At 40.1% G+C, this 25,589-nt stretch overlaps 1 protein-coding gene, 1 long non-coding RNA gene and 1 pseudogene across 2 annotated transcripts; 2 read left to right on the top strand and 1 right to left on the bottom strand.

Annotated features, from left to right (window-relative positions):
* Window positions 1-1,395: 1,395 nt before the first annotated feature.
* Window positions 1,396-24,935, top strand: LOC116710272 (probable tRNA N6-adenosine threonylcarbamoyltransferase, mitochondrial). Its single transcript, XM_032549229.1, is given in 8 exon segments — window positions 1,396-2,434; window positions 4,533-4,582; window positions 23,193-23,382; window positions 23,447-23,506; window positions 23,509-23,582; window positions 24,289-24,419; window positions 24,495-24,566; window positions 24,778-24,935. Coding segments are annotated over 7 exon segments (642 nt in total). The 5' UTR covers window positions 1,396-2,434; window positions 4,533-4,552; the 3' UTR covers window positions 24,863-24,935.
* LOC116710273 (uncharacterized) lies at window positions 12,369-14,731 on the top strand. The gene is made up of 3 exons (XR_004337074.1): window positions 12,369-12,724; window positions 12,803-12,887; window positions 13,344-14,731. It is a non-coding gene; the product is annotated as an uncharacterized LOC116710273 (long non-coding RNA).
* Window positions 24,936-25,085: 150 nt separating the features above from the next.
* LOC116711264 (uncharacterized) lies at window positions 25,086-25,225 on the bottom strand (annotated as a pseudogene).
* Window positions 25,226-25,589: the final 364 nt, after the last annotated feature.

Raw genomic sequence — 25,589 nt, 5'->3', positions numbered from 1 at the left:
AAAACAATCAAGAACTGATCGAGACAGAAAGAAAACAGAAAGTAAAAGTTGAAACATCTTTGGATCATGAGGTCCCTCATGACTCGTATGAAGAGAAGTATAACATTGACATTTCTGCTCATTTGCTCCTTTATGCTGCTGCTGCTGATGAAATTTAAGGAGGAAAATAAAAAAACTGCAGATGTCATTTGAAGTAATCCTCTATATGTTCAAGTGCATCGTGTTTTGACTTGACTTTGACTTTAGGTGATCATTACGATGTTTAAAACATCTGTACATCTGTAATGTTTATGCAAAACTTGCACAAAATGCAAAGTGGATAAAAGTAAAACCTTTTCATAAAATCTTACAAAGACACATCTTCATCTCCAAAGGTTGAACTTTTATTAATTTTCAGGTATAACCAGTCATATTTCAGGGGGAAATAACAGTCAGATTCTGTCATGATTTGTTCCTTATCATCAAAATAACAGGAACAGAAAAACATGGAGGGATCCCAGCAAAACGGTCGATAAAGTTTCGGTTTTCTGCTTCACGAGGTTGTGAGTTGTAGCTACAGCTTCAGCTAACATGCTAAACCTGCACAGATGAGCTCTCATGTTCACATGCTAAAAATGTTTGCAGTATTTTTAGTTGGCTGCTGCAGCTTTGAGCATCAACCTGGTGGCCTACTTTATTTTTACTCTCTGCAGCAGCAGCGTCAAACTCATTTTCAATTTGGGTCGCATCAAAACCATAAATGTTCTCAAAGCGCCACTTGTGATAAAATACAACAACTAACTGTTAAAATTTTAGCAAATAACTGTTTCTGCAGTTTGATCGGTACTTCTTAAAAATTAATTTTATTGAACATATTTTCACACTGATCAGTCCCTCCAGGATTAAATATGTTTTGGTGAGTTTTGCAATAAAAATGTCTGATTTTGTGGTGCTAATTTAGAAATAGTTGCAAGGCATTTTGTAATATTTGTGCTCATATAAACAACAGAATATTAAACTCATTCTAGATTTAAAAAACATCTACATTATTTAAGTTTTATAAAAAGAAATTTAATTAAATTTCTGAGTTTGAAAAGGCCAAAATTTGTGCGATATTTCAGAAATAGAGATTAATCTAAAAAAATTTGACATTTTTAAGTTTGAAAAGTCAAAAATTTGTGAGAAAAAAACCTTAAAATTCTTTGAAATTTCTGAGTTCGCAAATTTTTGACTTTTGCTGAAGCAGCAGTAGTGCAATTAAGAAATACTGACACCAGCAGGTGAGAATTAGCATCACTGGAACCAACCATTTTGATCATTTTTGCAAAAGATTTGCAAAAACAACTCACAGCTTGGCAGAGTTAGAAAAAATCTGAGGATCTGAAAATTTTGTGCAAATTTCTATCATCCAGAAATCATGAAAATCTGCAGAGCTTTGTTGATGTAATTTCCCAGTAAACATAAAAATATATCTTTGATTTGGTTGATAAAGTATTTAAACCCGGCGGTTATCTGGATGGTTTTATTTATTCGTCCCTCTGGAGTCTAGAGGGCCACATAAAAGGGCTGAAAGGACTAATAGTAATAATCGTGATTAATTGCTTATTGAAACAATCAACTAAATTAGTAATCGATTAATCATTAACTGGAGAATAAAGACTCAAAAAGCCATTTGGGGAGAAAAAGACACAACATATTCAGAGCATGTGAGTTTTGGGTAAGTTTTAATTTCACGTGGTTTGAATTCTGGAAAAAAAACAAAACTTTTTGAATTATAAACCACTTAATACAAAAATAGTCACTAGATTAGCTGAGCAACGTGCTGATCCCAGTTCAGTCAGAAAAGAGCTTTTCACAAGTTCATGTCAAGTGTTCACTAAAGGAATGCCAATGTTGGGTTTTAGGTAATTAAATGTTTTATTATTTAAAAAAGGAACTGAATTATTCCTTTATTTGCATTTTTAATGTATTTCTAACATTGTATGAAAAATCTGCAGAATGTGGCCATTTTCAACCGATCAATCGTCAGAATAATTGATTAATCCATAGCTAAAATAACAGTTGCAGCCCTGCTTTGATTATTCATTATATTAAATAGTTTAACTATTTTATTGTGCTTCCTCTGTAAGTGTCTTTATTTACAAAAATGTAGCTTATTTAGTCTGTTTGGCATGTTTAGTTCACCTTAAATGGTGGAAACCAGCAGCGATGAAACTGAGTTGAGTTTTTCAGGACAACAGATTCCACAGTGACGACGTGAACCTGCATCGCTGCTGTTTACGGTGGAACGTAGAATAATGATATGCAACGTGTTTCTTTAACAAGCAGGTCGGCAGTGAAGGCGGCCATGTTTCACCGCTCCTGTATGAAGCAGTAGACAGACGCTGCTCCGCTGCTGCAGCTGTTCTCGGGGAACCATGTCGGCTCCTTGGCCTGGTACACGGCTGTTGCCACGGTAACGAATGCTGATGCGCCGAGTCTTGGGCATGTCGCCATGGCGCTGCTGTGGAGGGGGATTGAAACGTGCTCAAAACAACAGCAGAGAGAGAAAGACAGATGCATTTCAGAGGAATATGCTGATCAGTTTTGTCTTTATCCATTTAATTTATCATTTTTTTTGTGTTCTTTTTGTTGTTTGTTCTCTAATTGGTTATTTTGTCAATCAATACCGCTCTCTGTAAGTCTGTAGTGTTTGCTTTCTATGTACTAACTGACGAGTAATAATACTATTAACTATTTCTCAGCGAAATCATTTGCCACAAATTGTTGTTTTGAAAAGTTTCAGGATAATTTTCTGAGGTTTGAGGATTTATTTCTATTTAGAAACAATGTTTGAATCCTGAAACGACAGAATCTCCACCCTGAAATATTTACATTTTCACAAGCCTGTGATGAAATAGAAGGATTCATGGGTAACCCAGTAAATACTCCGTCTTTTACAACATGTAATCAAAACCATCAGATGGCTAAACCAGCACCTACTCAGTTTATTATTAAACATTTTATTTATATTTGCTGGATGGCAAATTATCTACTCTATCAAAAGCTGCAAATATTTGATGAAAATCTGGTGATTTCTTTAATAACTAAACTGTAGATAACATCAGTACGTCAGGACTCCTAAAGAACGCTGCCTCAATTTACGGAGGAATATTGGTGCAATAAAAAGTTATGACTTTAATATCAGAATCAGAATTATTTAAATTGTTTATTTTACATCAGCCAAATCTAGTCTTAAAGTTCAAATCAACAAATAAATTTGAGAAATACATTTTTAATAGTCCAATTTCTTAACAGAAAATTTCTGAGCTTTATCTCTAAACGTGGAAAACATGAAGGTTTACAAATCCTACCACAAGGAAGAGACAGTTATAAGATTATTTTCACATACTGGCAACATAGTTGACACCCAAGAAAGTTTGATTATTCATTTGGATTTTGACATAGATTGGCACAAAACTAGGAGATTAAAGTCAAAATTCTGACATTTACCTATTTTTATGCAAACTTGTTTAACTTAAATAATTTAATAATAAATGACAAATGAAGTAAATTTCACCTGGACTTTTGTTTGTAAATTTCTCTCTTTGCCTCCAAAACTTTGGATCCTCCCTTAGCTTCTTCGTGCTCCTTTTAAAGGGCCGGGCCCCCCATGTTGGGAATCACTGACATGAAGACAGAGTCAACAAAATCTAAAAATAAAACATGCGGTTCTAATGACATTTACAACTGATACATTATTTCAGAAAGCCTCTTGGTGAATATGACTCTGATTTCTGATCTAAACAAACAGAAAATGGAAACAAACTTGAAATATTTTCCTGGTTTTTCATAAAATGTGTGTCATTTAGTAGCTAACAGCAGAGGGCATCATGCTACAGAGAGAAAATATGTTTCTGTTTCTGCAGCACAAAAAACATATATTTACATCAAAAATGGTACAAAAAAAACATTCACTGCATTCTTTTATCTTAATATAACTTGGTGTGATTAATTTTTAAAGTGGTTCCCAAAGTGTGCGGCGCCCCCCGGGGATGGGGGGGGGGGGTGCAGTGCCATTGCAGGGGGGGCGCGGGAAGCAGTATGGATGGAAAAAAAACACAGTTACACAAAAGTGTTTCACTGTAAAGATGGTTTGCAGTTTGTTTTGTTGCAACCTGAAGTGTGAAATAAACTTCAGGGGAGTTTGAAAACAAAATATGTGTAAAGGTTTATGTCTGGTTCAACCATGTGGGACCAGTTGATTTTGTTTTTCTTTTTGGGGGGGATTTTATTGTAATCCATATGGGGCCCAGAGCCCACCACTGGGCTGAGCAATGGAGCAGATTACAAACCAATCAGGAGCTCAGTTTTCAACAATAAAGATTTAAAAGTGGATTTAAAGGGGACCGACTATGCAAAATTAATATTTTATAGTATTTTGTACTCAGGTTTATTTCACATTTCTAAACTTTTGCTGTTTTTAAATCAATTTAACCCAGGTTTGTTTTATTTCTCCCTCTCAGATGGTTTCTTAATGTTTAATAATCAGATTTATTTATTTCTGTTGACAGATGCTGTGAACGGATAGAAGATGAAAATCCTCAAGAAGGACAAGCAGCAGGTTTGTACTTCCACTTTACTGAATTTAACCTCCAGATTGATATGAATGATCAGGTAAATCTCACACATATTCTGTTTAATCCAGTTTAACACTCAGTTAAACCTGGATTACTGCTGTGTGAGTTTTCCTAACTAATTCCTAAAGAGGATTATGGGAAATCATCTGAGGGATGTTTTCAGCTTGGCGTTGTTTGGATCCATCAGCTTCACTGTTTTTTTGGGGGTTTTTTATATTTTGCTCTGCTTTTTTTTTTTGTCAAACGTTTGTGCTATATTTGTGCTGGTTTGTGCAGCAAAAATTTTCATTTGTGCAGCTTTGGCTTTGAAGATATTAAAGTTTAAAGGTCAAAAGGTCAGCCAGTCCCCCACTTCCATAAAATCAGACAAAATAGGTGTCAATCAACTCGGCTACGTTTTTGCTGGTTTGTGCAGCAAAAGTTTTTGTTTGTGCTGCTATCATTCTAAAGATATTAAGAGAAATGTTTGTAGAGGTCATCAAAGGTCAATGAACATCAGTTCTTTTATAAACAGTTTATGCTAGTTTGTGCACTGATTTGAAGTCGTGAAAATAAGTGTTGACTGTCGATCATGAAATTGAGATGGAAACAGCAGACTAGATAGTTAGAACATGTTTTGCTCTAGTCCTACTTTTCGTATTTCAACAGTACAGTTTGTCTAATAGCGCCCTCTGGTGATCAGAAACTAAAATACAAGTCACCGAGTGTTTTGGGAGATGTTGTACCAGTTCATTCTAAATAAGACCTGGTTCCAAGTGAATTTCATCAACGTTAAAATTACATTATTCTTGTTCATAGGTTAGCACTGAACAATTTCAAATGAAATTCACAGATCCAGCATGAACTGATGTTCATTGACCTTTGATGACCTCTAGAAACATTTTTCTTAATATCTTTAGAATGATAGAAGCACAAACGAAAATTTTGCAGCACAAACGTTTGACACCAATTTTGTCTGATTTGAAGAAGGTGGGGGGGCCAACTTCACTCAGGTGGAAAACATTTAATTTGCAGAATCCCGATAATAAAACTTCAATTGTGAATTGAATGATTACATTGCATCTAGACACAAAAAATCAACTGTTAATTAGTAATCATACTATGGAAATGACTAACAAGATCTGATCAAACAAGAGACTTGGCGACCTCAAGGGATTTCTCACATTGGAGAACGAACCCTCTGACTTCCTTTAGCCCACTAAATTTAACCTTACCAAAGTTTTGTCGTTAAGCAGACAGGTTCTGAGTTTGAAGCGGATCAGACGCCTTCAGCCATCTACTAAAGCTAGACTCTGGCCTCTCACTGAAATATAAAACCTTAGACATAAAAAAGTTAAACATCACTTAATTATCATCAGCTTGTTGTTTGTACTCATCTTAAACAAGTGGCAGGAGCGTTTGGATAAAAAAAAGCTTTATAAGTTAATCGATTTAAGTTGAGTCCATGCAATAACTAAATAAAAACTATTTGAAAGTATTGAGGATTTTGGGTGGTAAAAGTTTAACATTTTAACAAACCCAGACATGTTAGTCATCATAATAGCGGTAGCCTTCATTCTGCTGGTAGTGTCAGCATGCTAGTGACTCAATATTACTTAAGTATTAAACAAACAAGCTTAACTATACAAATGTGAATAAATGCAAACAATAAATACAAAACCAAGGAAACTTAAACACAGTTATTGTAAATGTTATAAGGTATTAGTACCTTACACTGATACTGTGTTCATTTTAGTTGGACACTGACACCCACAACAAAATAATTTTCTGTTGGTGAGGGGTTGTCCTAGAAACACCTTTCACAGACAATACTCAGACAGAAATGCTAAAACAGACACAAACTTACTCCATTCAGAATTATAAACATGGCTAATAAATGAAATATTTGCTAGAATGTTTATTTTAGGTACAAAGCTAATGTTAGCATGAGGGCAATCACTAGGAAGTGATATATATATATATATATAAAAAAAAAAAAAAAAATTCCCTTCTCACCCACCGCGGGTGGTTCTTATCCTCTGAGCTCGGGTCCTCTACCAGAGGCCTGGGAGCTTGAGGGTTCTGCGCAGTATCTTGGCTGTGCCAAGGACTGCACATTTCTGGACTGAGATGTCTGATGTTGTTCCTGGGATCTGTTGTAGCCATTGGTCCAGTTTGGGGGTGACTGCCCCGAGGGCCCCGATGACCACAGGCACCACTGTGGTCTTCACCTTCCAGGCCCTCTCCAGTTCCTCCCTGAGGCCCTGGTATTTCTCTAGTTTCTCGTGCTCCTTTTTCCTGATGTTGCAGTCGCTTGGTATTGCTACATCTATCACAACGGCTTTCCTCTGTTGTTTATCCACTACGACAATGTCTGGTTGGTTCGCCATTACCATTTTGTCTGTCTGGATCTGGAAGTCCCACAGGATCTTAGCTCTGGCGTTCTCCGCCACCTTTGGGGGTGTTTCCCACTTTGATCTCGGGGTTTCCAGTCCATATTCTGCACAGATGTTTCTGTACACTATGCCTGCAACTTGGTTATGTCGTTCCATGTACGCTTTCCCTGCCAGTATCTTGCACCCTGCTGTTATGTGCTGGACTGTCTCAGGGGCCTCCTTGCACAACCTACACCTTGGGTCTTGTCTGGTGTGGTATATCTGGGCCTCTATTGCTCTGGTGTTTAGGGCCTGTTCCTGGGCGGCCAGGATGAGGGCCTCTGTGCTGTCCTTGAGTCCAGCTTTTTCCAGCCATTGGTAGGATTTACTGATATCAGCCACTTGGGTTATTTGCTGGTGGTACATCCCATGTAGGGGCTTGTCCTGCCATGATGGTATCTCTGGCACCTCAACCTCCGTTCCCTGTTGTCTGAGATATTCACTGAGCACATTGTCTGTTGAGGCTTTGTCCCTATGGATCTTAGTTGTTTCGTCCTGGACTGTGGTTCTCACACTCACTAGTCCTCTGCCTCCTTCCTTGCGGCTCGTGTACAGTCTCAGGGTGCTGGATTTGGGATGGAATCCTCCATGCATTGTTAGCATATATATATATATATATATATATATATATATATATATATATATATATATATATATATATATATATATATATATGAGGGGCCTCTGTGCTGGACTCAAGGACAGCACAGAGGCCCTCATCCTGGCCGCCCAGGAACAGGCCCTAAACACCAGAGCAATAGAGGCCCAGATATACCACACCAGACAAGACCCAAGGTGTAGGTTGTGCAAGGAGGCCCCTGAGACAGTCCAGCACATAACAGCAGGGTGCAAGATACTGGCAGGGAAAGCGTACATGGAACGACATAACCAAGTTGCAGGCATAGTGTACAGAAACATCTGTGCAGAATATGGACTGGAAACCCCGAGATCAAAGTGGGAAACACCCCCAAAGGTGGCGGAGAACGCCAGAGCTAAGATCCTGTGGGACTTCCAGATCCAGACAGACAAAATGGTAATGGCGAACCAACCAGACATTGTCGTAGTGGATAAACAACAGAGGAAAGCCGTTGTGATAGATGTAGCAATACCAAGCGACTGCAACATCAGGAAAAAGGAGCACGAGAAACTAGAGAAATACCAGGGCCTCAGGGAGGAACTGGAGAGGGCCTGGAAGGTGAAGACCACAGTGGTGCCTGTGGTCATCGGGGCCCTCGGGGCAGTCACCCCCAAACTGGACCAATGGCTACAACAGATCCCAGGAACAACATCAGACATCTCAGTCCAGAAATGTGCAGTCCTTGGCACAGCCAAGATACTGCGCAGAACCCTCAAGCTCCCAGGCCTCTGGTAGAGGACCCGAGCTCAGAGGATAAGAACCACCCGCGGTGGGTGAGAAGGGAATTTTTTTTTTTTTTTTTTATATATATATATATATATATATATATATATACAGTACAGACCAAAAGTTTGGACACACCTTCTAATTCACTGAGTTTCCTTTATTTTCATGACTATTGACATTGTAGATTCACACTGAAGGCATCAAAACTATGAATAACATGTGGAAATATGCACTAAACAAAAAGGTGTAAAACAACTAAAATACCCCTTATATTCTAGTTTCTTCAAAGTAGCAACCTTTTGCTGTGATTACTGCTTTGCACACACTCTGCATTTTCTTGATGAGCTTCAAGAGGTAGTCACCTGAAATGGTTTTCACTTCATTTTCACTGTCAGGTTAATAAGTGGGATTTCTTGCCTTATAAATAGTCATGAAAATAAAGAAAACACATTGAATTAGAAAGGTGTGTCCAGGGGTGTGCTGTGGTGGCGCAGGGGTTAAGCACAACCCAAATATAGAGGCCTTAGTCCTCAACTCGGCTGTCGCAGGTTCGATTCCCGGCCTGGCGACCTTTGCCGCATGTCTTCCCCCTTCTCTCATTACCCTCTTTCCTGTCAATTCACTGTCAAATAAAGGTCACTAGAGCCAATAAAATCTTTAAAAAAAAAAAAGGTGTGTCCAAACCTTTGGTCTGTACTGTATATATATACTGTATATAAATATATATATATATATATATAAGTGTGTGTGTGTGTAAAATGCCCATCATTATATTCTATTCCTATTCTATCCTGTTTTTCCCACTAGAAATATTTACATATGCTGACATGTATCAGTCCACTTAAAGATACTTTAAAAAGAAATTTCCTTGTAAATGTAGCCATGATAGCTGTTTGAATAAGGTTTCCAGTAAAAAAAAGAAAGCGTGAAAGTCTATTTATTATTTAGCGAGTTATGATGTATTAAAAGCGCTGATACTTCATTACGCCTGCCAAACACATAACACCGCCTACTGGACAAATACAAAAATAGGTTGCTAATAATCCAAAAAATTTGATTAATTGATTTAATAAAATATTTTTTTATTTTTAGGTCCCCCTCTAGAGAATGACATTCTAGGCTAATGGGCTCTTTCCACCTGCCGCGATGACGTTACATCCGAATGCGCAAATGCGACTCTCTTTTTTCCGCTTTGAGTTACCATGACAGATAGAAAAGACAAAGTCGTATTTCAGACACAAATAAAACAATACTATGAACATTGTTGTCTTCCTAATATAATGGGCTTTTAAGTTTTCATGGATTTCCAAGCGGTCCTGAATTAAGAAGACGGTGGCTTGTAAATATTCATCGCTACCAGTTAAAGCTAACGCCGCACAGCAAAGTTTACAGCCTTCACTTCACTCCGGATCAACTTCTTCAGCCTAAAGCAGAAGGTAAAGGAGCCTCCTGTGTTATTTCCATGGACTCACTTCTGTATTCAGCCTGAAAGAGTTTATGGGAACCAGAGAGCAGACCAGAGCCAGACAGCCGAGCTACTGATCCGCCTGTACAAACCGCTGTAAACACCGTCCTGCTTCACAAGAAGCATGCAAAACTAATAAAGCGAAGTAACACGGAGACCTTAAGGAACACAGTTATATTTTTCTAAAAGCAACAACTCTGAACCTGAACCGTCAGCTGAACTAGAACTCCGACACCAGAGCTGCTCTACTGTTAAGCTATGGGCTTGTTGTTCCTCAGGCTTCAGAAACAAAAAGCCTGAACCTTAAAATCCCCGTTACTTGGTCTCTGACACTAACGACAATAAACCACGTAATATACTTGAACATATGGTAAAAACATTGTCCGTTAATGAATGATGAAAAATGTTAAATACTTAAATAGCACATTTTTATAAGAAAAATGATTAATTAATTTAATAAAATAAATTAATTTTTTATAAGAAAAATGTCAGAGAATATTGCCTACTAGAATAAGCTAAAGCTAATGTTAGCCACAAAGTTTAAAGAAAGTAAAACTCACCTTCGTATCTGTGAATGTATAACGAGGCGAACATCTTAAAACCTTTCTCCAGCTTGTTGTTGGGGCTTCGGATCGATGTTCATCATTAACTGTTACCTTGGACAAGCCCTGCAAACACCCAGGGTGAAGAGCCATTTTCAATAGACTGGAAACCGAGCCGCTTTTCCCCGAACGCGGAAGCTGAGGTGCTAAGAGCCCATTACGACAACTACAAAATATTTTTAAAACAAATGTCCTCAGGCTTATGAACTATACTTATTTATCTCAACAAGAGCTTTAAAGAAAAATTGCACAAAATATCATGACATCTTTTAAGTGGTAAATAAAAAATCATTAAAAAATTTCTGAAACGACTTAATTTTACTCAGGCACTCTATAGTCTATAGATGGGGTCCTCCGACTACACATTGCCGCGGTGCATGCTGGGTTCTTCCTTTCCAATCCCTGACTCGCTTCTGCAATCATGGGTAAGACTCAGTTTTCATAAAAAATACTCAGTTTATGTCTTGGTTATACCAATTTTTCATATCAACGTTTTATGTGAACGTCTTCTGTGGTGTTTCTACTGTGTTTAGTTCAGTAAAATGCTAAAGTGAATGAGAAAAAAGAGGTTTATACGGCGGCGTCTCTCCGCAACGTGGAGCGGCCATAATGTAGCTATGCTAGTTGCTGGTCGGCAATTTGATCTTAATGCTGATTAATTTGTAACGTTAATATTACTAACAGACTGAAATTAGCGTATGTAGACTAAGCAGATAACATCAAAAACTTTTAAATGAATCGTTTCTGGAAAGTTTATTTTTTTGGAGATATCTGTTGTTAGTACGGTTTCCATGTTGTAGTTCTCTGTAAAAACTGCTTTGCTTTCGGTATTGAATAATACTTGTAGTTTTTAACATACCGATGCTATTTTGTGAGATTCATGTAGATCATAGGTGTCAAACTCTGGCCCGCGGGCCAAATTTGGCCCGCAGTGTAATTATATTTGGCCCGTGAGGCAATTTTAAATTAATATTAGAGCTGGCCCGCCGGTATTATACGGTGGCAACGCTGTGACGCCGCATTCACCGCTTATACTACAAATCCCATAATGTTCTGCTGTTTTTTGGCGCGTCAGTCAGGACAGAGGCAGACACGCCTCCTCCTCTGTGTCAGTAGCACTTATGGTAGCGGACATGGATGTATTAGGAAGGTGGTGATCCGTCTTCTTGCGCACTCCTTCGGTTGAAAGCCCCGGCGCACCCCGCATCCCCCGGCCTCTCCCCCAAACCGCACTGCGACCTCAAACTACAGCTGTCACTGTGTTACCCTACCAAAACATGGCGAAAAGAAAGACAGAAAATAGAACTTTTCTGGACAGGTGGGAGACAGAATATCTGTTTACATATGTATGTGAGCAACTTTTCTCCTCAATGAAGATGACGAAAACGTCTCGCAGGAGACGCCTGACTGACGAACATCTTTGTTCAATAATGAAGGTTTCCTCAGCTCAAACTCTGAGCCCCGACATTGATGAACTGGCATCCAAGAAAAGAGGCCAGGTATCTGACTTGGCTGCATCAGAGTAGATCAGTGTGTCGCATAATGAGCAATAAATAAGTTTTCTATGCACCTTTTCTTGTTACTCCAAGGCCTTTATTCATAGTTTATTTAATGATTTATTCATAGTTATGTTATTTTATTTTCAAATTTATTAGCCTGTGTACAAAGCTAATTTTGACATTTATCTCAGAAAGGAGGCATTAAATTTGTATTTAAATTTTATTTAATATGCCATTTATATGTTTTATTATTTTTAGCAACTCAATTATGCACGCCTGCACTTTTAAGTTATATAAGCCTTGCTTGTTCAATATTTATTGTTAAATCAAAATTTGTTTGGGTCCATATTTTTTCAACCTTGGCCCGCGGCTTTGTTCAATTTAAAATTTTGGCCCACTGTGCATTTGAGTTTGACACCCCTGATGTAGATGTAAACAGTTTTTTGTTTGACTCGTTGTAATGTGTGTCCATGACCTGACCTAAGCCAGCATGACAAAACAAGCTTATTTAAGTATGGTTTTAATGTCATTTCTTATTTAATGGAATCACCAAAATTGCAAAACTGTTTTTTTTTGACATTCGCATGTAACCTGCAATTAGTAAAGGACTTTTATTTTTGCGGGCCCACTTCCTGTGTTGCCCAAACTCTGCTAACTTATTTAAAGCCCTGCGTCCAGTGCACAGTAAAAGATCCTCACCTGTTCCACTGATTGTGGTTTGCTGTTGGCGTCTTCCTCAAGAATTCCTCCAAAAATCTTTAAATCTATTGATTTGATTGCTGGGTGAGTTTATTTGTTAACAGTATTACTTTTTCATGTGGTACTTCTGCTCGATTGCTCATTGGAGCATTGTTTTATTAGAATCACTGGCATTGTTTACCTGGACCGTCACCGGGATTCTGTTGGTGCTGATTGTGGCTCAGTACGGCCCACTCTCTTCTAAAAGGTAACTTGTTGCTGAATTTTGTGCCTGTTCTGACACCTTTACATTGATGCTGAGGCACTTAAGTTTAAGATAAACTTGATCAGAACAGAATGTAGCTATACTTAAGTTGATATTGCGCAGTATAGTTATTTATTTATTTTCCTTCCCTCACTCTGCTTGAGTATTTGATGATTAATTTATTTTATTTTTCTTAATTGATATTTTGGAAGTGCACTTTAACTTTAGCACTTTAACTTTAAATTGATTAGTTGAAATATGATAGTTTTGTTTTGTTTTATTTAAATTATGGTTAATTTAACCTGATTGAAATGTTTGTTTAATTATTAGGAATCTAATTATTGCATTTGCATTTAGTATGCATAAACTAGATGTTTAAATTTAATAATTATTTCCTTTGTATTATATTTGTACATAATTGTTTTTGATAAACACTTAATGAGTTTTCTGACCTTTTAGGTTGGGTTTTTTTTTCACCTGTCGGATCAGATCCTCATCTGGATCGAAAGATGGCGAGCTAGGAATGGACTATGGACTTTATGATTTGGAAATCAATTTATTGAGTCAGTTCTCATGTGTCTCATTGTGTTGTTGTAATTGTATGTTTTTTTTATTCAAATCACTTAATATATATTCACCAAAACTAAAAGCACTACCTCCTGTTTTTTTCACACCTCAGGCTCCTTAAAGGGCCACTCTTCTGATGCTGCTTATGTAGCCGCAGTTAGCTGCCTAGCCCATAACTGTTACACGCAGAATCCAGACAAATATTTAGTGATGGGAATGCAGCTGCTGTTTTGGTGTAAATGTTGTGTTTTAACCTCTGTGTTCCTCACTCCGGCCTCGTCTTGCTTCTCCGGCTCCGGACCAACGGTGCGTACGGGTCTTCTCCCGCTGGCAAACAGATGTTCTCCTTCCCCGCTCTCGGCACACGGCTCCTGCTGTTGGGCTCAGCAGAACCACAGGGAGGCGGACGGTTCTGGTTCTGGACGGAGACGTCAGTGGTCTGAACTCTGTCTGCAGCAGCAGGAGCATCCTCAGCTCAGGGAGAGGAGAGAAGCTGTAATAGTATGTTAAAAATGAGAGCAGGGGTCCATCTGTGGCATCTCACCCGTCTGAACAGACGAGTTTAAACGACGAACTGCTGTCGCCGTTTTCCACACTCTCAGCCTCCCTGGTGACTGCTGAACATTCGCAAACAAAACCAACAGTTAGAAAAAGTTTTCTAGTAGTTTGTTGTTGAAATATTTGGAAAAAATACACATATGCCCAACATGGTTTAGGTTCGCCGAAACTAAACCCACGGAGATTTAAGACGGTTTTCACACCTGATAGTCCGATAGAGCCGGTCAGACTGGGGACCAAAACTGCAACATTCGTTACATTTTCTTTTATTGAACTTTTCACTTCTAAATGTAAACCACTCCTGGGACAAATGAAGTTCTGCTGGACTTGTTTAGCACAGAGAACCGGTTTGTTCTGGGTTGTTTGGGTCGGTTGTGGCGACATTTAAGTGATGCTAACTCCCTCCTGAAGGTGGCAGTCTTACTTCCTCTACAAAAGCAAGAAAATAAGATTGAGCTATTTAAGTTCTTTAAAGAATACAAATATTCATATTTCCAGTCTGTCTGCTTGTTATATTGTTCGGCATCTTTAATTAATATATCTATAATTAATTGATCCCAAAGGGAAGTTAAATATTTATTGTTATTATTAACAATAATGATAATAGTCAACGGGGATTTAGCACCAATGTTTGCCATCAGTTACACTGAACCTATGAAGGATGAGGCACAACTTAGTTTCTGACTTTTTCTGAAAGTGGTGAAGGTGTAATGTTTTTGACCCCTGACCCGATTATAATATTATAATTATATTATTATTATAATATAATCATATTATTATAATAACATTATAATTATATTATTATATATAATAATAACTATTATTATTATATCATAATAATATTATTATCGGCGCGTGAACAACGCAAGTCTCAGCGTCTCTCCAGAATCTGCTCTTTAGTGGTTTTTTTATCTATTCATTACTGGACTTTTTTTCCCGAATTGCACAGCGTTGCTGCGCTACAGCAGACATGAACTTCTGGACCTTTGGAGCTACAATTTTGACTCTATGATCGCCGATCTCCGACTCATCCCAGAGATCTCCAGAATACCGGAGGCTGCTCACTTCTCAAAGGCGGGCTAAGCGTGGAGGGGTGCGAGCTAGGCTAAAGCTAACACTACACCGGCTCCCTTTACCCAGCATTTTCCTCGCCAATGTCCGTTCTCTGGCTAATAAAATGGATGAGTTACAACTATCCATCACGAGTGACAGACGGATTATGGACTCAAATGTCATGTTTTTCACCGAAACATGGCTAAACAACAGCTGCCCGGACAATGCTATCCAGCTATGTGGACGCAACACACACCGAGCCGACAGGACAGCAGATGACTCCGGCAAGACCAGAGGCGGCGGTTTGTGCATTTATATTAACAAAGCTTGGTGCACAGACTCTGCTACTACCGAGAGTCGCTGCTCACAGAATGTGGAGTTTTTAATGGTCAAATGCAGACCTTATTACCTCCCAAGGGAATTCACCTCGATCATCCTCACTGCCGTGTACACCCCCACCCCCGGATGCTAATGCCAAGCTAGCCATGAAAGAAGTCTGTGGCTATTAGCAAACACCAAACCAAATACCCCGAGGCTGCTTTTATTGTTGCGGGTGATTTCAATCACTCCAACTTGAAGACAGTTCTTCCCAGATTCCACCAACATGTCTCCTGCCACACCAGAGGAGACAAGACCCTGGACCATGTCTACTCCAGTCTGGCTGGAGCCTACAATGTGACACCCCTCCCCAACATCGGACAATCAGACCATCTCTCCCTGTTCCTCACACCTCGGTACTTACCACTCATCCAACGTGTGAAACCTACCGTGAGGACAGTAAAGGTGTGGCCAGAGGGCTCAGACACTGTGCTCCAGGACCGGTTCAGGAATACAGATTGGACTATTTTCCACCATACAGACTTGGATCAGTACGCCTCATCTGTACTGAACCATATTTCCACCACCATAGAACGTGTCACCACCTGCAAACGCATTACCATGTACCCCAACCAGAAACCCTGGATGAACCGAGACGTTCGTCTCCTGCTGAAGGCCCGCAACATCGCCTTCAGGTCAGGGGATGCACAGACTTACAGTGCAGCCAGGGCTGAGCTGAAAAAGGGAATCAAGAAGGCCAAACACCACTACAAAAGGAAGGTGGAGGATCATTTTTCTAACGCCAACCCCCGACGTATGTGGCAAGGCCTTCAGATTCTCACAGACTACAAGAACCCCAATACCACCCCGCTTCTACTGATGTCTCCTTCCTCAACGAACTTAACAACTTCTATGCTCGTTTTGAGAGAGGGAATACCACAACTGCAACCAAAGCAGCTACCACCCCAGGCCAACAGCCACTGACTTTCCTCCCCACTGACGTAGGAGCGGCTCTGAGCAGGATTGAATCCCACAAGGCTGCGGGTCCTGATGGCATACCTGGACTTGTTCTCAGAACGTGCTCTGGGGAGCTGGCAGGAGTGCTGACGGACATCTTCAACCTGTCCCTGGCCCGCGCTGTGGTACCGATCTGCTTCAAGTCTACCTCCATCGTCCCAATCCCCAAGAATCCCAACCCAACCAGACTCAATGACTACCGCCCGGTAGCCCTTACCCCCATCATTACCAAGTGCTTGGAGCGGCTGGTCCTAGCACACCTCAGATCCTGTCTCCCCCCCACACTAGACCCCCACCAATTTGCATACAGGCAGAACAGGAGCACAGAGGATGCAGTCTCTATAGCGCTGCACTCTGTCCTTTCTCACCTGGACAGTAAGAACACTTACGCCAGACTGCTGTTCTTAGATTTTAGTTCAGCATTCAACACTGTCATCCCATCACAACTCATTACCAAACTCACAGACCTCGGCATCAGTCCACTCATGTGTAACTGGTTGCTCGACTTCCTGACCAGTCGACCTCAACATGTCCGGCTGGACAACCACTTCTCATCCACCATCATCATAAACACCGGAGTGCCACAAGGCTGTGTGATGAGTCCCTTCCTCTACTCCCTCTTCACCTACGACTGCAGACCTGTCCATGGCTCTAACGCCATCATCAAGTTCGCAGACGACACCACGGTGATCGGCCTCATCAGAGATAATGACGAGGCCGCTTACAGGGAGGAGGTAGACCGTCTGGCTGAGTGGTGCGACAAAAACAACCTGCAGCTGAACACCGAGAAGACCAAGGAGCTTATCGTGGACTTCAGGAGGAACGCTGACCCACATCCACCCATCCACATTAAGGGGACAGTGGTGGAGCGTGTGGACACCTTTAAGTTCCTGGGAGTCCACATCTCCGAAGACCTGACTTGGACGACCAGCTGCTCCAAACTCATTAAGAAAGCGCATCAGCGCCTCTTCTTCATGAGGACCCTGAGGAAGAACCACCTGTCCTCAGAGATCCTCACGAACTTCTACCGCTGCACCATTGAGAGCATCCTCACCAACTGTATTACATCTTGGTACGGGAACTGCTCTGTCTCCGACCGGCAGGCGCTGCAGAGGGTGGTGAAAACTGCCCAGTATATCGCCGGGGCACCGCTCCCTGCCATCAAGGACATCTACAGGAAGCGGTGTTTGAAAAGGGCCGGGAAAATCACAAAGGACTCCACTCACCCAGCACACACACTCTTTTCCCTCCTGCCCTCTGGGAGGCGCTACAGAAGCCTACGGACCAGAACCACCAGGCACCGGAACAGCTTCTTTCCCACAGCTGTCACGCTTTTGAACGCCTCCTGACATAAAACATAAACTATAAGGACTGTACTCCCCTATCCTCTCATACAACAATAACACATGGACTATCCTCACACACACACACACATCACGGACTGTTTTCTTCACACACACATACAACCTGTAAATTTTATCTGCCATTATTTATCTTGTATTATATTATATACATATATAATCAATTCCTTAACATTCTTGTACATTCTGTATAATCTGTGCATATAGCTCCCATAATTATATTTATACACAATATCTATATCTCTTTGCTATAACCCCTTATAGTCCATACATACATAGTCTTGTACATCTGTAAATAAATATTTATATCTCGTAGAGCACTTCTGGATAGATGCAAACTACATCTCGTTGCTTGTACTTGTGACAGTGCAATGACAATAAAGTTGAATTCTATTCTATTCTATTTTCTATTTCCAATCATTAAGTTCTTCCAAGCTGCTATGAGAGCAACCTTGAACATAGCAATCATGTTAATTTGATATTTTTTCAAATCATCTTTCCATTCTCTTACTTTGACTCTCTTGCTCCTTGCCTTTCTCCTTATTTCTAAATCACCACATATGCCTACTACTCAGTTTATTAATTCCTGCAAACCATGAGCTAGTAGTTTTCATCATTATTTTTATTTCTATGAAACTTTAACTGTTTAAAGTTTCCTCATCCTTTTCCTTCTTAAAAAAACTTTCATATTCCCCTTTCTTGTGTTTCACATTCCTGTCTGTTACTTGTTTTCCTTTATGACTTTTGTTCCAGTTTTTAGATATTTTTTTATTTATTATATTTATCTACTTATTCCTGTATTTATTTAGTTTTTCATTTAGTCATGTATTTATTTGCCAACACACTGTTATCACAATCTTCTGTTTCCTTAATTTCTTGGCTCTTTCTTTAGTTTTTATTTTATCCTATATTTCTATTTCAGTATTTAATTAACCTTTTAACCTGTACTTTACTATCCATTTATTCAGATATTTTGTATTTTATCAGGGACCTGCCCTTCAATACACTCCCAATATTTTCACTGCTGTTAATCTTTTCATTTATTTACTGTTGAAATATAAAGCAGTAATTCGTTCAATGGTTAATGCGGAGGTTGCTATGCCGCCATCTGCTGTGTTTTCTCCAGTACTGCAGTTATTTTTCTACCGTTGCGGACAATTTAAATAAATTCATTTATAAAAGAAATTAAACGAACACATATTGAAACACTTCTCTCCACTTCCTTCTATTTTTACCAATTTTAAAAACTTTAGACCAGTTTGTCAACACCTAGGCTGTTCTAAAAACTGGTTTCTTTTTTATAGTGGGTAACAATTAAAAATACCAATCATGGTAATCCTCTCTTGGACTCTTACGAGTGGAGGATTCTTGCCTCTGCATCCACAATTGGTTTGCTCCTTCCAAACCCGCTACTTTAAATGAGATAAAATACCTAAAGGTGTTTATACCTCCAATCACACTTCAGTTACGGATCTGAAGCGTCTTCACGCAGGACTCCGCCGCCCTTTTTTACGGAATGAAACTTTTAATACGGATTTAAGCGGCTGCTCGCTGGACTCCGCCATCCAATTATCACCACAACAGCATAAAGTTAAAACCGTTTAGTTTCAGCTGTTAGAGCCCAGGATTCACAGCGTTTCTTACACAGGATTTCTTTTAACGCGAACGCCATCAACTCATTCATGCTTTTAAAAGCGAATTTACTCTCAGTTGTCTCTCCCCTTCCACGGAGTCCCGTCAACCGTCAGATTCCAGCTGGTAAACCAAATACCAGTCCCGGAAAAGGATCTCTAAACTCATTCTGAAGAGTTTAGCCTTGCGCACGGTCTTTCTGGATTTGGTCTCACCTGCTGGAATCCTTCAGTATATTGGATCCGGCTTCGAAGGACCAAATTAATGTCAGGTTCATCTACCTAAGCATTCTCAAACTGAACAAGAAGAGAGACAAGTGAGTTTTAGATTTACTTGCAAGGAGAACGAACAGCAGCGTGCTTTAGTGACAATCTACCTGCTCTAAAGCAGCTCCTCCCAGAGCCTTTCTTTTTATTTCCTTAGGGCGGTCCTAGTTACCGATTCTTCCTATTCTTCCTCTTGCCCATTTATGGAAGACGCTGTGACAGAGCACAGCTGGTTCGTTAGCCAGACAGGTAATCAGCAGTTCCATTTAAAAGCAGGTAGATCGCTGAGGAGATCAGATCCCAGGCTGATGACTCCTGCAGAGGCTAGAGAGACGTACAGAGCGCCGCTGACTGGTTTCACTTCACAGAAGCTGAAGGCAGTTTCTCATCATTATCTGGCTACTTAAGGTGCTTGTCTAACCTGGTCTCTTGTGTGTAGGTTGGCCTGCTACTGTTTCAGTTTTTTCTTTAGTTTAGAATTTCTTTTTTGGGGGGGATAGCTATTATTATATATATATAGATAGATTTTTATTACAGACTCAGAGTCCAGATTACATACAAAAGAAAACAAAGACAATAAAATAAAATTTAAAAAAAAGTACAATAAAAATAAAAAACGACTCCTAGCTATTCAGAAGGCAATCATACCAATGTCTCCAGAGTACAGATGAGTATTTTACTGCACTATATTTGATATTAGTCAACAGTATTATAATTCTATTATTAGACTCGTTTAAACGACAAATAAATTTATACATAAGCTTTCTTAAAACAGCCATCAAAGTGCTGACGTGAGCAGATACAAACAGTTCACTGGCACAGGTCCATCTGGGTTTATTTAACAAGAGTCTCAGTGCATCATTATAAGCCACCTTCAATCTTTGAAGACTGGCTTTTTTAAAATTGCACCACAAATGTGCAGTATACAGTGATGTACAATATGACCTAAACAAGTTCAGTTTCACTTCATCAGAACAGAATCCAAACTTAAGGATATTTGCCTGAGTGTATAACATTCGAACCTGACGGTAAATGTCCTCATCATCAGACAGACGGTCTGTCAACACATGGCCAAGATATTTTACTTCACTTGAGACATTCAATAAAATCCCAGACAATTTGAAATTTGGAAATACTCTATTTTTGTCCTCCTTAGTGCGACAGATCAAGATGATACTTTTTGATGGATTGAATTTTACATCTTTTTACATTTACATTTATTGATCAAAAGTATTTTCTTTTTGCTGGTTTTGTTGAAGGAAGGGGAGTTTTTATTGTCCAGCCCTCTGGCTTGTTTTAAACAATAAAAGGATCTCTGCTGTCTCTGGGTCCCAGGCTGTTTTATTCAGACTGAGGAGACTAATGGAAGGGGAGATTCTCTTTCCTTTGCTGTTTCACCAGGGCTTTTTGTATGAGTGTGTTTTTGTTGGGGATCACTTGGTGCATTTAGTTGCATTTGTGTTTTCTTTATTATTCCTCTCCCCAAAAAAGTCTAACTTTATTTAATTGGGTTTTAACTATGTCTCAGCTACAAGGTTTCCAGGGCCAGCATAGACTCTTATTTTAATATGGTCATTTGTGTATAATAAAATAAACTGACTATCTTTGAACTTGTGAATTCAATAAACTGTATTTAATTTGCAACAGTACCTCTGATAATTTTTACAAACTTGTGTGTGTGATCTGGTAAAAAAGAGGATTTAAGGTTCTCCACATATAACAGAAACTGTACCCAAGGTCACATAAGGCAACAAAAAGAAAAGCGTTTAAAATCAGAGTAAAAGCTGTGGTGAGTCTCTCAGCTGCTCCTCTGTGAGGGCAGCCAGTAAATGCAGGAACCGCTTTAGTGTTCCTGCATTACAAGTCAAGTCGTCCAGCAGCTTTGCAGAAGAATCCTCGGATATTTTGAGAGGGAAAAAAAGACAGAAGATCAAACCGTATGCAGGTGAAAGGATCTAACATGAGCCGTTGTTCTGACCACCTGCTGCCTCGTCGTTTCCTACGGTAGCTCAGATAAATAGCTGAGTCGGTGAAAGTCAGTAGCTGTCGGCGCTACGTGTCTAAAACTTTTACCGGGATGTTTACAAACCGAAAACTATAGCAGGCTGAGTTAATGTTAAATATGATCATTTCTTATCACTCATTTCTTTATGTGACGAGACTGAAGTGCTGCTTTTAACTGGAACTGCTGATTACCTGTCTGGCTAACGAACCAGCTGCTCTGTCACAGCGTCTTCCATAAATGGGCAAGAGGAAGAATGCACAGCACCATACTTCCGGGACAAGTTGCCCCGGCTACACTTATAAACACAAACTTCAGCGTATTTTGTTTGAATTTTAATGAACATAATTGTAAAGTTTAAGCAGAAAGATTTTTTTAAAACAATTTTTCATTATAAATATTTGAAAAGTGTGGCATTCTGATATTCCAAAATAAAACTCAGCCAATTGCTTTTTTATTTCTTGATCTGTTAACACGTAATAAATGCACTGCAAAAACACAAACTCTGACCAAGTAGATTTGTTCTAGTTTTTTTTAGTACATGAAGTAAGACAAAACTAAGTTACAAGTAACTTTTCAGCAAGATATGAGCTTTTTAAAGTAAATAATTCCTTAATATTAATTTTAAAAAGTAGTTCACTGACAGGTCATCCTTTTAACAAGATATTTTTCCCATAAGTGAAATAATCTGCCAGTCAAACTAATACTTTTTAAAATCAATGCTAAGGAATTATTAACTTAAAACAATCTCCTCTGTTTTGTGTAAAAGTTACTTGTAACAGACAAAATACACATAAAAAGTCAAAACAAAGTGCAGTACTAACTGGTGTGTCAAACCAGAAGGACGTCAAACTTACTGGCAAAATAAAACACATTCAGATTTGCTATTTTAAAAAAAGTTATTCAGAACTTGATTTAAATAATTGTAAATGTCCACATCTCTAATGAGTAAATCAAAAAGCTGATTTATTTCAATAATATTAAAAGTTGGCCCCCATATGGATTCCTTGCACATGATGTTCTACATTTACAGCGTTTATTTCTATGAGTTTTGATTATGTGAAATATTATGTCCAGTAATGACAAAGACTGTTAACAGATTTGCAGCAGAAAGTCTCTTAGCAGACATTTTTACCATGTCTCTATCATAAAGTATTAGAAAATTCACACAAAAACTTCTTTATTACAGCAAAATCTAACAGACAAAAATATGTTTTAAAAATGCACAGAATAGGATTTGGGTGTTTTTAAAACAGATTTGCTTTTATTTGCAAATAACTTGGGCTATTATGAATTACTGAAGCTGAAACTTCATCAGGGAAACATTTCAGAGCTCAGAATGATAAAACATTTGCTAGACACAATCAGAAATGTTGAGATTATCAAAATGTTTGTATTTAGTGTTTGTTTTTGGAAATGAGCATTTATCTAAATCCGACAACACTGTACGTTCATTAACACGCACTGGTCAGATTAGGTGTCGTGGTTCTGTTGCTGTGGTTCTGAACCGACCGTCAGCTGTTTGGCCCCACAGGTGGCGCGCCGTCTGTCCCTCAGGAAACTGCTGAGCGGCGGCCAGGCCATCGAGCTGCTGGCACAGGACGGCGACAGTAAGAGGTTCTGCTTCAGGACGCCGATGGGACAAACGCCCGACTGCTTCTTCTCCTTCGCCGGGCTGCGGAACCAGGTCACCTTGCTGATCCAGAAGCAGGAAGTCGAGGAAGGTAGGACGGTTTGTGGACTTCCTGTGCAGCTTTAGCCTTCCTGACCACAGCGATCCGTTTGCAGGCGTAGAGGAAGGAACGGTGCTGTCGTGTGTGAACGACATCGCCGCCGCCACGCAGCACACCTGGGGAAGAGGACGCACCGGGCCGTCCTGTTCTGCAGAGCCAACCGACTGCTGCCATCACAAAACCCGACGCTGGTGAGAAACCGTCCACTGGATCCGATTGTTTCTATTCCATCACATTCAGTTCAGTTAGCCGCCAACCAGAGCATCAAGATCATCAAAAGTTTCTGAGGAAGCCAGCTGGGCTTCCAGTCTTTGACACGCAGCGATCACTCCTCCTGACCAGCAGGGGGCGACAGCAGAGAGAAACTTCCCTTTAACAGGAAGAAACCTCCAGCAGAACCAGAACCACCACCGGCTCAGTCCAGCAGCCATCAATACCTGCGTTTCCATTCACCGTACAATTATGCAAATTGGAATAAAAAAATAAATAAATTAGCTTAAGTGAAACAAGATAATTTCAGAAAAACTCGTTTTTCAACAGAAAGTTTTTGCTCTAAGATGAGATGTTTTTCACCTGTACCAAAATCACAAAACTACCATAGAAACATTTTTCACATCACACAAGTCACATGATCAACAACAGGATGTTACTGCTGGCAGAAGCGACAAAGACGACGACAGGAAGTGGGATGAGGATTTTAATGATTCATTGTGTGAACAAACTTTTGACTGCAGTCGTCTTGAAATTCTCTGCAGGCAAATATTTTATCTGCTGGGCAAGAAAACTAACTTCAGAATCAGTATCAGTTATTTACAAATTAAAAAAAAAAAAGCTGCAGTGTTTCCATAGCAACCCAGCATATCCAAACATTTAGATTTGACCCAGAGTTTTTTCCAGGTGTTGTCTGGAGGCGTTGCCAGCAACCAGTACATCTGTAAAGCTCTGGCGGTCGTCGCCAAGGCGACCGGGTTGCAGCTGCTCTGCCCTCCGGCCCGGTTCTGCACCCACAACGGAGCGATGGTCGCCTGGTGAGTTCTGGTGAGTTCTGGTGGCGGTTGGAAACTAGTCCAGTTCACCTGAGGCGTTTGGTTTTTTCCCCGCAGGAACAGAGTGGAGCGTCTGAGGGAAGGAACCGGGATCCTGGCGCCGGAGGTGGAGGTCAGCTACGAGCCCAGGTCAGTCAGAACCAGAACCAGTTCACGTTCTGGTCAGGGCTTCACTTCCTCTCATTCATATTTTAAAGAAAAAACTGTTGACAGTAGATTTTTGGATCATAAAATAACCAGTACATTCTACCGTACCGACCCGGTTCCTGCTGTTAGCAGATCAAACCCTCAGACTGACATGAGCTGCAGGTTCTGACCCGTTCTGCTGGTTCTGCTGCAGAGCTCCGCTGGGCGTGGACATCACAGCCGAGGTGAGGGACGCCGCCATCAGGCCGCCGCCCATCCGGATCAAGATCCCAGCCTGACCGGCAGAACTCCCTCTGTCCAAACTGTGCAGATATGAGATGTTTATTTATTAATAAAGTATTTTAATATGAAGTTTTATTACTTATTTAAAGGAATCTGATCAGAAAGGAATAACCATGAGGTGTGAAGGGGGTGTCACCATCTAGGCCAAACACACCACCTTCAATCCTCAGAGCTAAAAAAAAGTAAAGGAGTACTCACTTTTAACCCAGACATTAATACCAGGGGAGAGCGCGAACGCAGGCCCCCACTACCATAAATTGTGCAGTTGAGATTCTCCCATGTGGAGAATTCACAGAGGTCAGATCTCCGCAGTGCAATGGCTGATCCTCACCCTGGAGATCCACCTACAGGATCATTTGATCAATGAAAGACTCGTCACGCCACACCCGCTCAACAGTTACTGTTGTTAACGTGTCCGTGACAAAGTGGCACCATTCCAATCCGCTGGTTTCCAGCTGACCCTGTACCTGCGTGTGAACGCCTCAAAACAGCCTGGCCATTCTGAACCTTGAACTGAGCAACCTGAGACACATCATTCTTCATGCTGCTTTTCACCTCAACCAGTCCAAACGGGGCTGATTCTGATGGGTCACATCTGGAGTTGCACCAAGATATGATGTGTCAGGGCGAACAATGAATCCCACAGGGAGCAAGTTGACCCTCAGCATCTCAGCAGAGTTTGCCAGCAGCTCAGACTCCATCTGCAGACCAAGCTTCATGGTG

The sequence above is a fragment of the Xiphophorus hellerii genome, chromosome 20 (genome assembly GCF_003331165.1).
Source record: "Xiphophorus hellerii strain 12219 chromosome 20, Xiphophorus_hellerii-4.1, whole genome shotgun sequence".
NCBI lineage: Eukaryota > Metazoa > Chordata > Actinopteri > Cyprinodontiformes > Poeciliidae > Xiphophorus > Xiphophorus hellerii.
Note: the sequence above shows the minus strand (reverse complement) of the source record. Positions and strands in the feature narration are given on the sequence as shown.